General features: G+C 42.9%; 1 protein-coding gene across 5 annotated transcripts in view; it reads left to right on the top strand.

Annotated features, from left to right (window-relative positions):
- Positions 1 to 17,229, top strand: part of CA10 (carbonic anhydrase 10) — a 480,117-nt gene that overhangs the window by 186,224 nt on the left and 276,664 nt on the right. For all 5 annotated transcript variants that reach the window (XM_044389314.3, XM_026513187.4, XM_048224027.2 and 2 more), the window contains exon 4: positions 14,529 to 14,671. In XM_044389314.3, coding sequence (XP_044245249.1) covers positions 14,529 to 14,671 — 143 coding nt within the window. The remainder of the gene's footprint in view (positions 1 to 14,528; positions 14,672 to 17,229) is intronic.

Raw genomic sequence — 17,229 nt, 5'->3', positions numbered from 1 at the left:
AAACTTTCAAGGATGTGTTCACTGCTGATTAAATTTCTGAGCCATCCTTGCTTACTCTCTCAGGCATTCTGGGCCTTTAAAACTCAAATGCTCTTTTAATCTCTGTCACCATGAACTGGTGTTTCCTCGGGGCACTTCAAATTCTTCTCAGCGAAGACCAGGGAGCCGCCAACTATAATGAGGAAACTTCTGATTTTTGCTGTATCAAAAAGGTGATGTTGGCCTTTAATGTGCCAAGTCATTGATTCGAGAGAGTCTTCGAAACTGGATCGGTCACTAAAAGAAAGCTTCACTTAGATTGGCATGAATTTCTTTTGGTGCGCTGTCGTGGGTCTCCTAGAGAGGCTGCAAGTTGGAGTATAGTTTGTTAAGTAGCTCACCGTTTTCCTTGGGAAACAATCATAAGGCAAAAGGCCAACATTCACGCTGTCTGTTTGAGCAAGCATTACCACAAAGTCTATTCCTTGCGCTTAGTACATGAACTCGAGTTGTCCTGCCAGAAGAGCAAAACTGGAATTCAGAGAGCCAACTAGCCAAGAGAACACTGGTTGTTTGTAAGCATATTGCAGTACAAACATGAATAATTAAGAAATTAAGAATGTGCAACAGTTTACAAAGCACTTCTGCCTTCACTTATTACTGAATATTGATACAGTACCGTGTGGAAATGAGAAATGTCTTCAAAATGGAAACATAAGTACCAGCAAAGTTTTTATGTTCTAAAGCCATGTTGACCAGTGTCAGGGTCTCCTATGTTGGCCGTATTCTAGTCCTTACTGTAATCTGATCATTTGATGTTAGGCTTCAGTCCACCTTTCATGATCAGTACAAGGATGGATCAAATGGCTGCCCCAGGGCTACACTTTCGAAAGCTCAGAACATACCATACTCATGGACATACAAATGGATAAAATGCTCCTCTGTCTCCTTATTGGCTGACTCATGAAATTCTTTTATTCTCCTTCCTACTGCCCACTGCAAATCTCATCACTCATCTACTTTCTTCCTTTGGTTTTGCATCTTGAATCATTCTTTTTTCTTTATTCCATGGCAAGCCAACTTTGGATTTTTGCCTTGATAAGAATAATATCAAATCCCCACTGTGTCTGGTATTCTATATTTCACTACCTGGGTAAATAAGACCAGGTCTCCGAGATCAGGCCTTTTCTCCCACTTCATCTGGGTAAAGTAATCAGACATGAAATACACATCCTGAGTAAATGCCTAATACTCAGCCTGTCATGCAGTGGATGCTCAGTAAAATGATGGATCACCCCACTCCTCACCCTTTGCCTTCTCTTTCACTAGTATATATCAGATCTTGACTATTTTTTATCCTTTTTTTATTCAAACAACATTGCCTATGAATGTACTGTTTCCCAGGCACTGTGCTTAGTGATGGTGATTTAGAGACACACTGTTTTCAAAAAAATGTCCATTGTAACTGGGGAGACAGGCATGTACAAAATTACAAGATGTGAGTATTGGAAGATAGGAGTGCCCAGGTTGCCCGGGGTGGGGCACGTGACTCTAGCAGGAAGAGTAGATAGTGGAGAGAGGAGCAGATGGGGAAAGACACCTGCATCTTGAAAGCAGAGAACGTGCTCTCTGCCTGCGCCATTGTGAAGGGCATTCTAGGCATGGAGCCACTGCAGGCAGGGTGTGTTGGTGGAACTGCAAGGAGCTTCCTAGGGCTGGGCATATGTTTGGGCCCTGGGTGGCAAGGAGTGTCAAAATACCACTAAATCTATTTCCCTGCTGGTGTCTTTTCAAATACAAATCCTTTTCTATAAAAGCCCCTTAGAGAGATTTAATCTTGGTCAATCACTTCATGAATCATCTTTTATGAGCCTGGGCCCAGTAATCAAGTGCTGTGCTATGTTTGAGTTCCTGATCTTGAAGTGCTTGCTTCTACTTAGGAAATGATAATAATGCATTTGCAAAACAGTGAACAATATAGCCATGCATAGTTAAGTACGAAATGGTCTGTCATTGAACTGGCTTCCCAAAAATCCAGAATGATGACCTTGAACAGTAGAGAATGACTTAATGGAGGGATTGGGATTTAAATTAGGAATTGTAGAATGTGGGGTGCCTGGGTGGCACAGCGGTTAAGCGCCTGCCTTCAGCTCAGGACGTGATCCCGGCGTTCCAGGATCGAGCCCCACATCAGGCTCCTCCGCTATGAGCCTGCTTCTTCCTCTCCCACTCCCCCTGCTTGTGTTCCCTCTCTCGCTGGCTGGGTCTGTCAAATAAATAAATAAAATCTTTAAAAAAAAAAAAAAAGGAATTGTACAATGTGTAGGATTTTACTACCGGAAGTTCAAGAGAGAAAAGAAGAATAAAAATGTGGGATCTAAAAATTCTCACTCTTAGAACTAGAGAGTAGACAAGTAGTTGTTAGGGGCTGGGGAGTGGGGCCAAATAAGTCACAGGGTACATACTTTCAGTTATGAGATGAATACATTCCAGGCATCTAATGTACGGCACGGGGATTATTCATAATACTGTATTATATACCTGAGATTTGCTAAGAAAGTAGATCTTAAGTGTTTTCAACACACACACACACACACAAACTATGTGGATGTGTTAATTAACTCGGTTGTAGTAACCATTTTATAATGCATATGTACATTAAATCATCACATTATACACCTGAGAAAAATCACATCCTAATCCTAAGTATATGCAATTTTTATTTTTCAGTCATATCTTAGTGAAGTTGGAGGGAAAGAAGCACAGAGGTAGGAATGAGCACACTGTGTTGTTGAGGGCATAGAAATGAAACAGAAGGATGTGCATCCATTCATTCCACAAATTGTATTAAAGGACTGTACTATGGCAAGCACTAGCTGGAAAATGGAATGCAAAGCAGACAGCAAGGCCCTGCTCTCTCTCTTCCATCCATCCATTTGTGTATCTACCCATTTCATAAATAGTTATGTGCCAAGCATTGAAGATATAATGGTGGGATCAAATCAGAGCTCTAGGGCCACAAGGAAACACAAGTCTAGAATAACCTAACCCTGACCCTTGCTGTGCACTAAATTCTGTTGTGGACCACAGATCTGGCACCATTTCCAGACCTGGTTCTTCCTTGTGTGCTCAGCTGTCATGGCATTTGTGAGATGGAACAGACCCTGGCGCTGGGGAATTTATTTAAGGAATTATTGCAGAGACTAAGGTGCATGGTAGTGGGAACCTGGATTAGGCTGGACGTACCAAGGTTGGAGAGAGGGCATTTCAAAGCCAAGAACTCACCCAGATTTGATTGTTCCTAAGATTCTGACAGAGATCTGCAGTTAGGGAGATGCCTGCATGGTTTCTTGCCTGCTAATAGGAAGCATGTTGATGCAAAAGTCAAATAGAAAAGTTCAGAAGAGAAGTTAAATGTGTTAGTCAAGTAACTCTATCAGAGAAGCTAAATCTGATGTCTCAATAGAAAATACACTACAAACATACTGGACAGTCCATCCTAGCACAAAATCAGGAGAAGACCAACAGACCATTTGTGTGTCTTTGTTCCCTGTTCATTGGCTGATTCCGTTGTGTCTGGGCCCCAAACTTCGGACACACTGACGGCATGATGATGATTTCTCCTGATGTATCATGAAGATAACAAAGACCTGTTATTTGTGCAGATGATAAAGAAAATGCCCTAAATACATGCCAAACTCAAGGCAGACCAGAACAGTTGGGAGTTTCTGTGCGATAACAGAGATGCGAACCCAGTGAGATGTTGCAAAAGGCTGAGATACCACAGCTGGGATGAGCTGAGACGAGGAGAGGCTGATCTCCACACATCTGGATAGTGGAGCTTTCCCCCTTTTGACACTTGTATACAAGGGGATGATTTTGTGCACCTATATGGAGGGAGGGAGAGGGAAAGGAAGTTGTTTACACATTCAGCTAGATCAAGGACAGTATATTCCAAGATACCCAGATGTTTTGCAGGATTTTAAGAGGGTTTCACCAGATGTTTGAATCTATAGAAAATTGTTACCTGATACCGTATTAGTGAACTTTTTCCGAATTTCCAAAGGCTGAAAAAGATCAGCTACTTTCACTGGCAAAATGCTTTTTACCTGGTGTTCGATTCTCATGCCCCAGCTGGTTTCGGCATTACTGATATGTACTTCTTGAAGCCAAGATGATGCAGCTTTTATATCAATTTCAAGTAGGTCGTGTGGTTATTCAGAGACATCAGACTGGTCATTTTCTTCAAAGTTGAATAGATGGAAATAATTAATGGGCTGGTTTATTGACATGCATTGAGACATTCTTCTCTTTGTGGTTTCAATTACCAGCTTCAGCAGACTAATTTCAGATTTGATCTGAAGCACCAGTAATTACATGGGGCAAGAAAAATTTCCACCGAAATACAATCGGATAATGCTTAACACCATTGTTAGGCTTAAATCTTAAACCTAAGACAGACACACGGGGTTTAATGCCTACATAAACCAGACTGTGTTTTATGCTTTCCTGTGGGTTCTCAAGAACATGTCTTCCTGACTCACCTGCAGATGAATTCTGAGAAAGCAAAATATTGAGGAGAAAGTAATGTTGGCAGCTTAGTTCCACTGAGCTCTGTGCTGGATATGGGATGTGGGAGTCAGACCTGGGTTCAAGTCACCACCAGCTCAATGTCCTTGGTTAAATTACTCAATTCTCAGCGCTTCGATTCCTCATCTATAACATGAGACAAATAATAGCTATCCCTGACAACCACAATTAGGAATGATCTGATGTAAAGCTAGCCTCTTTCCAGTCTAGCACCAGTGGCATAGTCCATGACTCGGTGCATAAGTGGACTGGCCTTGATGGGTTTTCCTTTTTTTTTTTTTTCATTTTCATTTTCATTACCATTTAGATGGACACAAGTATTTAGTGAAGTGTATCTTCTTATGATCCTGATTTTATAAATAAGGAGACTGAAGCTCAAGAAAAAAATGTGCTTGGCTCAAGTCAGTGCACCAGGATAGGAAGGAAGGGTAACACAGGGGTTAAGATCGAGGCTGCAGGCCAGACAACCTGAGTCTGGAATCCTGACTTCACCACTGGCAAGTTGGTTTGTTTGTTTGTTTAAATCTTGGGCAACTTATTTAATGTCTTTGTGCCTCAGATACCTATAAGACCTGGTAAGAATTGGGGCGCCTGGGTGGCACAGCGGTTGAGCGTCTGCCTTCGGCTCAGGGAGTGATCCCGGCATTATGGGATCAAGCCCCACATCAGGCTCCTCTGCTGTGAACCTGCTTTTTCCTCTCCCGCTCCCCCTGCTTGTGTTCCCTCTCTCACTGGCTGTCTCTATCTCTGTCGGGTAAATAAATAAAATCTTTAAAAAAAAAAAGAGTAAATATTTCTACAGTTCAAATTACAACAAAAATTTATCTGAAAAATATGAATAACCCAGAGAAAAAATGCATGAAGAATATGATCAGAAGAGAAATGCAAATAGCTCATGAGCATGTGAGAGGACGCTCAACCTTAGCAGCAGTTAGCAAATGCAAATTAAATCAATGAGATCGCATTTTCCCTGTTAGAGCTCCATAAATAAACAAACAAATAAATAAATAACATCCAGGGCTATGGAGATTATGGGGGAAAGGGACACACACGTAGCTGATAGAAGCATAAATATTTATAGACATTGCCAGGATCTTTTCAAGGAACCTGGCAGCATCTATTAAAACATGTGCATATCTTGACTGGACAGTACCACCTTTAGGGATCTTTCCTGCCGAAATGAAAGCATTAGGGCCAAAAGTATATGAAAAATGTGGTAAAATAAGATGGAAATCACCCAACTGTCTTTCGTCTAGGGAATGGTTGCAAAAAGCAAAGTACATCTAAACTATGGAAGCTCTGTCGCCTAACACATGAATGAGAAGCTCCAGTGAACACCGACAGGGAGGACGTTCACGGCATATTGTTACTTGAAACAAAAAGTCATTTTACAGGAGCGCCTGGGTGGCTCAGATGGTTGAGCGTCGGGTTCTTGATTTCGGCTCAGGTCACGATCTCAGGGTTGTGAGATGGAGCACCGAGTCAGCCTCTGCGCTGAGCATGGAGCCTGCTTGAGATTGTGTCTCTCCCTCTCCCTCTGCCCCCCTCCCCACCCACTCCTGCCCCTGCTAATATGGGCACTAGACAGATAGATAGATAGGTAGATAGATAGATAGACAGACAGATAGATAGACAGATAGATAGGTAGTTTTACAAATAGAACCTCTCTAAAGATATGGATATGTATTTGGGTGTGTGTATGTGAGCTTTGTGAAAGATGCCTGACAAAGCGTTCACACGGATTTCCTCAAGGTGTCCCTGGAAGGAAGAAGAGGGAGATAATTACCCCTTGATCTACACACTTGTGTATCACTTCACATGCTCCCACACATGCATAATTTTGTCTGGTTGTTTGTTTGCTCTGAAGAAAGGAACTAATCTCAAATTCTAGTCACTAGCCAGGTGACCTTGGAAAGTCACATAACCTCTCTAAGTCTTACTTTTTTCATCTATAAAATAATGATAATAGTATCTCACAGAGTTGTAGAGAGGATTAGCAAGATGAGATATGATCAGGTTCATGGCACAGAGATTATGGTGCATGTTCAGCAAATGCAAACCCCCTCTTCCTTCCTTTCTCTTCACCCTCAGGTGATATGTTTTCAGAAATGCAAGCCAGTTCCCACATTGGAACCAACCACGAACAGGTGGTATGAAGGTGCTTTACAATTAATCCAACACCCTCCAAAAGCTAAATAAAAATGGTAGTCATTGGAGTTAAAAACACTGGCCATGATGATTCATATCACTTCTCACTCCCCCCATTCATCCAGACATTGAGAGTTATGGATTCGAGAGATAATTGCACATGGCACATTCAGGGTGTGAAATGAAGTGGTCAATCCTATGATCTAGACAGCTCCCCGCTCTGAATCCAGGTTGGGCTGTGTGGGCATCGGAAAGCTGCCTCTCCTCCCCCTCCTGCCTGGATCCCTCACCTTTTCCTTTTCTGGAATGTTGTATTTGTGGAACCAGTGTCAGTGGCCACATTGTCCTCCAGGATCCCCTCACTGAACCCCTCTCCAACCCTCATGGAATACTTATTATAAAAACCACATAATGCTAGACCTTTGATAAACATGTGCCCACTGAATCTTCCCAGCACCTCTGTGAAGGAACTATCATCGCCATTTTACAAATGGAGGAACTAAGACTACAGAAGTTTAGCCACCTACTCAAGGTTCCATGGTGAGGATATCGTAGCTCATGATCTTTCCCCCCAAATCGGAGAAATTAGAAGACCCAGAGGCTTAAATTCTCTCTCTGCATAATAGCTACTCAGATTCTAGTAATAGTGCATCTTGGGTGCTAGGAATGGCAAGTTTCTCTGGGTGAGGAAGAACCTTCGGCTTTTTAACTAGTTCTAAGACTTTTGTGGCTTGCAGCCTCTAGTCATACTTGCAGGCTGAACCCCAATATCCCCTCTAGTAGAAAGGCTTATCCTAGCACCTGAGGAAAGTGTCAGTTTACTCCCTTCTCTGCATTTAAGCTATAACCTGCACACACCTTAATTGTAACACTGACCATGTTTTATTATAACTATTTGTTAGCGTGCCTGTCTTCCCACCATATGGAGTGTCCTTAAGAGTGGGGGCACTTTTTTTTAAATCTGACTCAGTGGAGATGTTTCATTAATTTGCAGATGAATGCACAACTTAATGATTATGTGTTAAGTAGGTTACTTTGCAACCCCTGAGAGGTCCCCAAGTGAGAGAATGCGAAGCCCTCGTTAGATGCCCTTTATGAAATATGAATCAGAGGATGAGCAATTGAAGAAGAATCCAGAAGCAAAAGAGTTATTCAAACGCGATTCCTCCTATGAAATAAATCTGAAATCGGAAAGGGGCCAAAAGCCTGCAGCAGTGGGTATTTTAAACATGCTTATTAATAATGGCTCAAAGTGGAAATTTATTACAGTTGAGAATAGGGAAAGGGACAGTAAATCAGCATTGGTGAGGAAAAGAGCAAGGGAAAGATATGAGTTCTTATTTAAAATGTATTCATGTGCTTTATAACCCTAAAGTAGAGATTGCTATATTGAAGTGGAAGGCTTTATTTGTAGGATTGAATTCACCAAAGGTACGTTTTATGCCGGCATTCATTTTCCCATCTTTCATTTGCTTTCCTTTGGCCAAAAAGTTGGGGACTTAGTTTATTGCTTGAAAGCAAGAAAAGATTGCCTTAGTGGAGTCTCTTCATGAAAGTATTCCTTGCTTTGAATGGCGACTTGTAAAGCACTCATTGGATCCTAGGAAAAATGCTATTTTATTGGCACATATGCTGAAGAGAATAGTTTTTAGAACATTCAATTAGTTCTGCCTTTGAGATAGAATTTAAACAAATCCAAAGCAATAGGATTAAATTCACGTAAAAACCCAACTGTTGCTTGGGAACCTATTCTTTTCCCACTCAAACTACTCTAAGGATAATCAAGCTCACTCTTGGCTGTATTCCAGCCAAGGCAGATACATGCTTTTAATTCATCAATCAATTCATGGTACTCCCGTGCCTAAAACTCTCCGTGGCTTTCTAATACATTAGAGTAAAGTACAGACTCCTCGCTGTGGTCAGCAGAGCCCTGAAACATCGGTCCCTTGTCTACCCAGCCAACCTCATCTCCTCTCACTTTTTCTCTCATCTGGTCCGTCAGGTTCAAGTTAACTGGCTTCCTCTTGGTTCCTTCAACACATCCGGCTCTTCTCTGCCAAGACCAGCTCCACTCCTCTGCCTTGGACACACTTTTCCCTGGCACTCTTTAGGCACGACTCCTCTCAATTCTTCCACGGCTATTAGATGTCACTCCCAGAGAAAGTATCCCTGACCATTCTAGGCTATCTCCCCATCCATGTTTTATTCTATAATCCATTGCCATCTTTTTTTTTTTAGATTTTTATTTATTTATTTATTTTAGAGAGAGAGAGAGTGAACGAGAGATAGCACAAGTTGGGGGAGGGGCAGAGGAGGGGGACAAGCAGCCCAACGACGACATGGAGCTTGATCCCAGGACCCTGGGATCATGACCCCAGCCAAAGGCAGACACTTAACCAACTGAGCCACCCAGGTGCTCCAGTACATTGGCCATCTTGATTGTCTCTACAGTGTGCTGACCGGAAGTGCTAACTACACGGATAAACATATGCAAGTGTGGAGATAAACAATATCTCCCATATTCCCTGCTAGACTGCAAGATCCCTGAGAGCAGGAACTGTTTTCATTGACTGCTGAACTACCCGGAACTGATAGCAGGGCCTGGCACATAATAGGTCCTCTGCAAATATTTGCTGCATGAATCCATGCTGCCTGGCATGTCATAGGCTGTCAGTAAACACTTTTTAAGTGAGTTTGTCTTGCTCCCATAGGACTTAGCAAATTCATGTAAGCTGCGTGAATTAATTCCCAGTGCCGAACTCCCTGCCCACAACAGCATGGTCTCTGCAAATTCTGCTGAGACAAGAAATGAAAATTCAGGACACGTGAACAGAGAGGATGCCTGAGAGCTCAGATGGACTCTGAGGCATCAGCTCTAGGATAAAAAAAAAAAAAAAAAAGTCCCACGCCAAATTTTAACTCTCAATAATCAGACCTGAGTCCTCTGGTTCCTTGCCGTCCTGATCTGTTTCTTGTTTTGGTGAGAACTTTTCCGTTTTTGTATGGGGGTTACCATGATGTGTTAATAAACTAAACTGGGGCTTTTTTTGGTTCACTGGTTTTGAACAAGCGGCTGATAGGTTTTGCTTTGGGTTTTCCAAGGCTCATATTTTAAGCAGCTGAAATCCCAGTCACTGGGCGTCTTTCATAGCTCACTGGACCCAGAGCCAAGAGACTGTTTGGGATTTGTAGTTGATGGTAACAATACAGCATTGCCATGAGGGAGATGTTTTGGCAAAACAGCACATAGCTGCGATGCAGCCGTTTAGAGCGATTGTTTGGGCTCTGCGAAAATTAATTTGCAAAAACATCCAGGTCTGTTGTGTGTTCTAGTTTATATGTAAATTAGAGGTTGTGGGAAAAGGATGCCCGGGATGATGCCATTCAAACAATTTCAGGCCAGTTGTCCATTAATCGGTTAGAGTGACTCTCACTCGGTTTGACTTTATTTACATTTGCGGAGGTTTTCTTAACAATACATTGCACCCGTCGAGCTAGAGAAAGACACAGCATTAGCCAATAAGCCGTAATAACTGATGCTTTTAAAAAATGACAGTGCGCTTTAAAAATTTGACTTATCAGGACAGTCATGGGAACGAAGAGAAAAATAATTCAACAGCGATTCTCTAAATGTGGAAGGGGAAGCAATGCTGTAGCATCCTGCGATGCCATCTCTGCTCCCAGGGGTGACATGGGGTGTTATCAACCTGAAGGGTCAAGAACGTGGAGACTAGGTACGTGTCAGAATCCTGGGGATAATGTTCTGCACAAATCCGGAGGGAAAGTTTCTTACTCTAAATCTTGAAACCTTCGTTCCCATGTCCAGCCTTGCTGTGCAGGTGAAATCTGCATGGAGTTCCATGCCCTCCTGTTTCAAGAGGCTTCCTCCTAATGCATTTCCCTGGAACCTAGGTCACACCACATTTGCAGACACCTGAGTCTGGCCCTTTTGGCCCCTAAGTTCCCTAGACTAGTTTTGACACCTTCGTTATCGTCCCGACACTTAACACGGATTCGAAAAGCACTGGCTTTTTCGTCTGGACTAGAACCTTCCCCCAGCTTGGCTGGCCCCAGGACACCAACCCGTGGAGCTGCTCGTCATGAGCAGTCCCTCCCATTAGATCTCCTGGAGGGCCCTGCAGAGGAAACCCAAGCACATCCTCTCTTGCCCGGATTAAAGCCTTTGTATCTAAAACAGCCATCATTATGGCTTTTTAAAAAATCCTAATTTTGTTTGCAATGGTTGACGTTCAAAGCAGGTTGGTTTGAACCTTTGCATTTGAAATTTATTTTAACTGGAAAATAGGCACTGGTGTTACTTTCGATTTGCTGAAAGAGAAATGGGAGCAGAGTCTCACGATGGCCAAGGCAACACTTAACCCTGAAACCCCTTGGCTACGGTCATCTGTCCTCCTGTGGAGCCTGCTGGGAAGGAAGGACTTTACCCTCTGCCAGTAAAGCCTTAATTTCATGTATGTGTTTAGGCCTGATGACCTGTAAGGTGGCTTCTATTTCTGAATGATGATGAATTCACGGCTGATTTGAAAATGAGCAGTCTGGTAGTGAGCAAACTTAGATGCCCCTGCAGGAGTGGAGCTGCTGAACAGGGGCGAGTGGCTCTCAGCTGTTCCTCCATTGTGTGAGCAGGTGGTTGGAACCAGACACAGAGGCCTCGATAGTGAAGTGGGAATATAAAACCCTGGAACGGTTTGTCATAAAGAATGGTGTGCCCAATAAAAGCAAAGGCAGATGTTTGCATAAAGTCTTTGTTGTTTGCGTTTTTGTGGGGGTGCTTTTGGGGTGTGAAGTTTATTAGTAAGACGCCACAGCATCTGCCTCCCCGTGTTGCCATCAATTAGCGGTCTTGCAACCCATTTATAGGGTCGGAATTATTTTTGGTGATGATTTTCATGGGAATAGATGAAATGCAACTCGCAACTTAGTTCTGACTACACTTGTTATGCAGCTGCCTTCCAGGGGAACCCCCTAGACATCATAGATGGCCCGGCTGGCAAAGAGGGACGGTCTCACAGAGTTGTAAAGATCGGAGGGGGCTGTATGAGTTTCCTGTTGTGGCTGTAACAAGTAACTACAACTGAGTGACTTAACACACCACAAATTTATGATCTTAGAGTTCTGGGTGTGAGAAGCCCAAAATGAACCTTGAGGGGTTAAAAATCAGGGTCAGCATGCCAGTATTCCTTCTGGAGGCTCAAAGGGGGAGAATCCGTCGCTGCACCCATTCCAGCTTCTAGAGGTCACGTTGGCTTATATCCCCTTCCTCCATCTTCAACACCAAAATCTTCTGCCCTCTCTTTCTACCCCGAGATCTCTTCTTGATGTCTGATCCTCCTACACCTCTCTCTTAAAAAAGACCGTTGGGATTACATTGGGCCCACTTAGACAATCAAGGATAATCCTCTCATCTCAGTATCCTTAACTTCATTATTTCTGCACAGGACCATTTACTATGGAAGGTAACATCATAGGATGTGAACGTCTTTGAAGGTGGACCATTATTCAGCCTACCACACAGGCTATAGAGACCAAACCAAAGCCCAAAAGATAAATGGTCTGTCTAAAGCCCCACAGCGAATCTGGGGCAGTGCCATGGCTGTACCCCCGGCATCCTCACATCTGCCGTGTTTATGTGCTTCATGGACAAAGATGGGTAGGAGCAGGCACGGATGGGGGCTTTATTTGCATAACAAACTGGAAATGATTGAGGAATAAGCATAGGATTGTCAGTGATTCAAAAATAGCAGTTTAGAGGAGACAGAAGTTTATATTTTTAAAAATACATGTTTAATTCAAGAGCTTCCCTAAATATTATCATTTGGCGGGGGCATGCTACCTTCTAAAGATGTTCAGTGACTTGCAAGAATAACATAACTTAAATAACTGATGGGAAATGAAAGGGCCAAGGGACACATGTACAGGTTCCTCTCTTCTTTCTACCCCCCACCCCCCGCTTCTCTTTCTCCTTTCTCCCTTTATTACTCTACCCATGGCTGCCATTTGAAAATCAGAGCTGGAAAACCAATTCAAACTCTTGAAACTAAAAGGAGTGGAACCACCCAATGGACTTATTGCCATGGTTTAAGCCAAATTAAGTATTTGCCATATTTCACAAGGGAGCCCCCCTTATTTTGGTGTTGAAACATTCTTCCAAGAATCTGCGGAACTTGTTTTTGCCCAACAACAGCCTCTAACAAATAAAAGGTTGGTAGAATTTTGGATTTCAATGGTACTAGACATACCATCCAACCCGATTCTTCTCCTGAATTATGGGTGTTTTATAGAGTACCTTTGGCAGGTGTTTGCATTACTCCTCTCTTGCCTCAGTTTTCTCCATCCGTGACATGAGAAGGAATGATGGCTACTTTTTTTTTTTTTTAAAGATTTTATTTATTTATTTGACAGAGATAGAGATAGCCAGCGAGAGAGGGAACACAAGCAGGGGGAGTGGGAGAGGAAGAAGCAGGCTCATAGCGGAGGAGCCTGATGTGGGGCTCGATCCCATAACGCTGGGATCACGCCCTGAGCTGAAGGCAGACGCTTAACAGCTGTGCCACCCAGGCGCCCCAGGAATGATGGCTACTTAAAGTAAAGGCTGACTTAAATTTGAGTTCCTGAGATGACAGGTGCATTTGGGAGGGTCGTGACTTGATTGTTAGGTTCATCTTCTCTAGGGATCAATCTCTAACTCCACTTCCACTGTGTCAGGGTTCGGTGCCCCTCACCTAGGGATTCATAACCCACTCCGCTCTTTCTGCAACCTTCCACTCTTGCCCTCCACCCCTGCAGTGTGCTAATCATTCTTATATGTATGTGCCTTACTCAAAATTCAGCCCAGCCTAGGGCTGGACATGCAACAGAAGCTCACTGTATTGTTCATGGACACTGTGGATGGATGAGTGAATGATGACCATGTAAGCTCATGGCCACGTTTTGGACACATGGATCCGGAGCCTCGGTGGAAATACTGAGGGGGTGGTGGGGGTCAGGCAGGAAAGGCCTGAAGATATGGTCTGTGATCTTCACTGACATAAAATTAGTAATTGGCTCCCCCTGCGCTGCTAACTTTCTTAAACAGAAGATAACTGGAAATTGCCATAGAAATTTATTTTCATAGATATTTTAATGTGACACAGAAGATGAGTAGACGATTCCCCTTCGGATATTTGCGCCCAGTACACCATGTCATTTTTTTCCTGCCTATCAAATGAACACATTCTTGAGCTGCTGGTACATTAGGTTAGTGACACAGTGCTGGATCAAACAAAGACAAAGTCATTTTGCCAAGCTCCTGTCTGGCATTGATTGGGGGTCATAAAAGTCATTCAATCCCTCAGTTTGGTTTTGACAACCCACAGAATAACACCTTGTATATGTCGAATGCTACTTTCTTTGAAAAGCTTTAAATACCTTCTATATAGAACAAGGGTGGTTCCCATATCGTTCCTACCACTCAGAAAATCAGAGCATCAGCTCAGGAATTACTCAATATTTGGTGTACTTCAAAAGATGATGTGGGTGGACTATTTCATCTTCCCATTAAGGCATTATTGCTAACTGTACTCATCAAAGAGGCCCCAAGATGAGTGGGTCTAAAACAAGAAAATCCAAAGGTAAAAGAGGAATTGACCAAGATCCAGGCCAGGAAAATACCCTAGTAATACCCAAGGGTCTCTATGACTGGGAAACTGGGTGGCTCTCTCCGATGTCACCACTTTGGTGCCAAGGCTCTTTTTGCATTGTTTCTTGAACCTTCCACCCAGACTAATTCTGCAATTTCTTTTTGTTTCTAGTTCCTTCTTTCTGGGGATTGGTGAACTCAGCTTGGAATCTTTGCTCTGTGGGGAAACGGCAGTCGCCAGTCAACATAGAGACCAGTCACATGATCTTCGACCCCTTTCTGACGCCCCTTCGCATCAACACTGGGGGCAGGAAGGTAAGCAACCATGTTGCTTCCCTTGTGAAGCTGAGGACACCGGCAGATGCTGATTCTGAAAGCTAGTCTTCCGGTCTCCATCTCTGTGATGAGTTTGTCTTTCCATCTAGGAGTAAAATCACAGACCTCAGGCCTACTGCCAACCAACGTAATTATGTCTAAATTGTGCTTTCTCTCCCTAGCTAGTCAAACCCTCGTGCTTCTAATTATTTCGTACCCCCTGGAGGTTGCCTGAGGCCCTATCCTTTGGTACGCCATGAAGGTCAGAGAGCAATGTTGCTTCCCAAACATTATCATGCTGGGAAAATCCCTCTTCTCAGAAACCTCTTTACTGGGGCTTCTTTTAACCTCAACAAAGTGTGGAAAAAATTGTTTTAACAAAAGTAAAATCAGACATTTATCATCTTGGAAGGGAAAACAAACAAAAATCACCTTAGATGATTTATAAGAAAATCAATAATTAATCTTTCTAGGGGCATCTTGGGTGGCTAAGAATCCTAGCTCCTGCCCAGAAATGCTGAGCTATGCTTTGTGATTCTCCCACCAGCGTCCCTCCTTCTCTCACCTCCCTCCATGATGCGCTCCTCCTTAATTTGTGGAAAGACACAAGGCCCATGGGGTCTTCTCGTCGCTGGGCTCTAGCATTTCTCTTGTGGGTTAATTTCTTTTTGGCTGCCTTTTACTGTTGAGTAGTTTGTTGAAGGTGGGAAATACACACACACAGAAAATTGTGTTTGAAGGTGATTTAGTTATTGTGAACTCAAAAGGAATGGAAAATCATTTGTGTCCAAGAAATTGGGATTAAAATTACGGACAGCTTTTGTTACTGCTGGCAGCCGATTCTCCAGGGTTTGCGTTCCTTGGGCTCTGCTCTCTACTCATGCAGTCTGTTTGCCTTACCTACCATGGAGTTTGTAAGAAAGTTTTTCCCCTCCTGATATATTGGGATGTATTTTTTCCTTTGATACAACTGTCACCGGAAAACCAACCAAACAGACCCAAAGTCTAATGACTTATCTCGGAGATGTTAGTGACTTTGACTCAGGTCGCAAAGCAGGTTTTAAAAGGCATTGCACGTGATTGAGACTATTTCTCTATGTAGTGTTTGTGTGCTGTTTTAAATATGACTTGAGAAACATTTTTCTAGAAAAGTCCTATGTAGGTCATGAAGTTTATTGCTCTGATTCCATAGAAATTAACCTATCCAAATTATCATTCCATTTGAAGTTTGATTTTTATACACTCTAAAGGGAACCTGACATGGGTTCTACGTACACCTCTCTCCTTCAAGTCATGAGCATGGACAGGCTCACTGACCAGTATTCAGAAAGGGCAAGTTGCAGTTTTGACTTTTCGATCATTCTTTCCTTCCTGGAGAGGGTGATGGAGGGAATAATTGTATTCTAGACAAAGGGAGAAGCAGTAAAAATGCAGAGTGAGGGTTGGTACCTGAGTTCCAGAAATCAGCTGAAAGATGACCAGCAAGACTGAAGCACAGAGACCAGAGAGGAGGAGGCGGGACATAAGGATGGGAAAGGAAGATGGGGCCAAATCTAGAGGCTGTGCTAAGGAAGTGGATCTTTTTTCTGAGTGATGGGAAGCGATCGAAGCATTTTTAGGTAGAGTCTGTTGGACATGGGTTGGGAAAGATGGCGAGCTAACGCAAATAACGGACACATAATTTTCACTTTTCCATCAGCCCAGCTTAGAGGAAAATATTGATGTGAAAGAAAAAAAATAACTAATTCAAGACAGCTTCTCCCTAAAATTTTTTGGGAAAGATGAGACGGGGAGATAGCCTGTTGTTAAAAAGCACTTATATGTTTTGGTTTGGTATTTTTGTTGTTGTTGTTGACAGTGATTTTTTTTTCATATTTCCAACTCACGCAAGCATACCTGATCCAAATCAATTTTCAAACGCACTGGAGTTTGGAATTTTGGAAACATTTACTTTCGACGATGTAAATATTTATATCTGGCACGATTTGTGTTGTCAGCTGTTTGAAGAGCTGAGAACTGTCTGATGGTCTCCTTTGCGTTAGCAAAAGGTGGAAAATAAAATATAGATGGTAGGAGGATAAACTAACAGGTAATGAAATGTCTCCGTGTGATAGACAATAGCTAAATCACCTTCGCCAGCTTTTTAAAGGTGGTGTCTAATGAGTCGGAGACTTATTTTGGAAGTGAGTATTCACATCACTGCTGTGAGTTTCATTTTGCCTTGAAGAAACGTGTATCCAAATCAGAAGGTTTAAAGACCACCCTGTAAGACTGGGAGGTTTTGTAGAATGCGGGCACGATGCCACATTGTGAAATCTGAGATCTGCTGGGTATCAGCATGTGAAATGCATCCCAGTCATTATGTGTTTTGTGTCCTATTCTTATCCGTGAGCACGGTTCCTGCTCGTGTTTCAGTGTACCTTATACCCAAACCCATGGAATAGCCTTGTTGCAATCTCTGACTTGTGTTACTGTGTTCGTTTTAATGTGTCTGACCCGGCATGGGGCTCAAATCATGAATTAAGGGCTTATCTTAGCATGAGCAAGGGCTGAAATTC

This window comes from Ursus arctos, unplaced genomic scaffold, assembly GCF_023065955.2.
Source record: "Ursus arctos isolate Adak ecotype North America unplaced genomic scaffold, UrsArc2.0 scaffold_24, whole genome shotgun sequence".
NCBI classification, from domain to species: Eukaryota; Metazoa; Chordata; class Mammalia; order Carnivora; family Ursidae; genus Ursus; species Ursus arctos.
The sequence above is the reverse complement of the archived record's forward strand: the minus strand, read 5'-3'. Positions and strand labels throughout refer to the sequence as shown.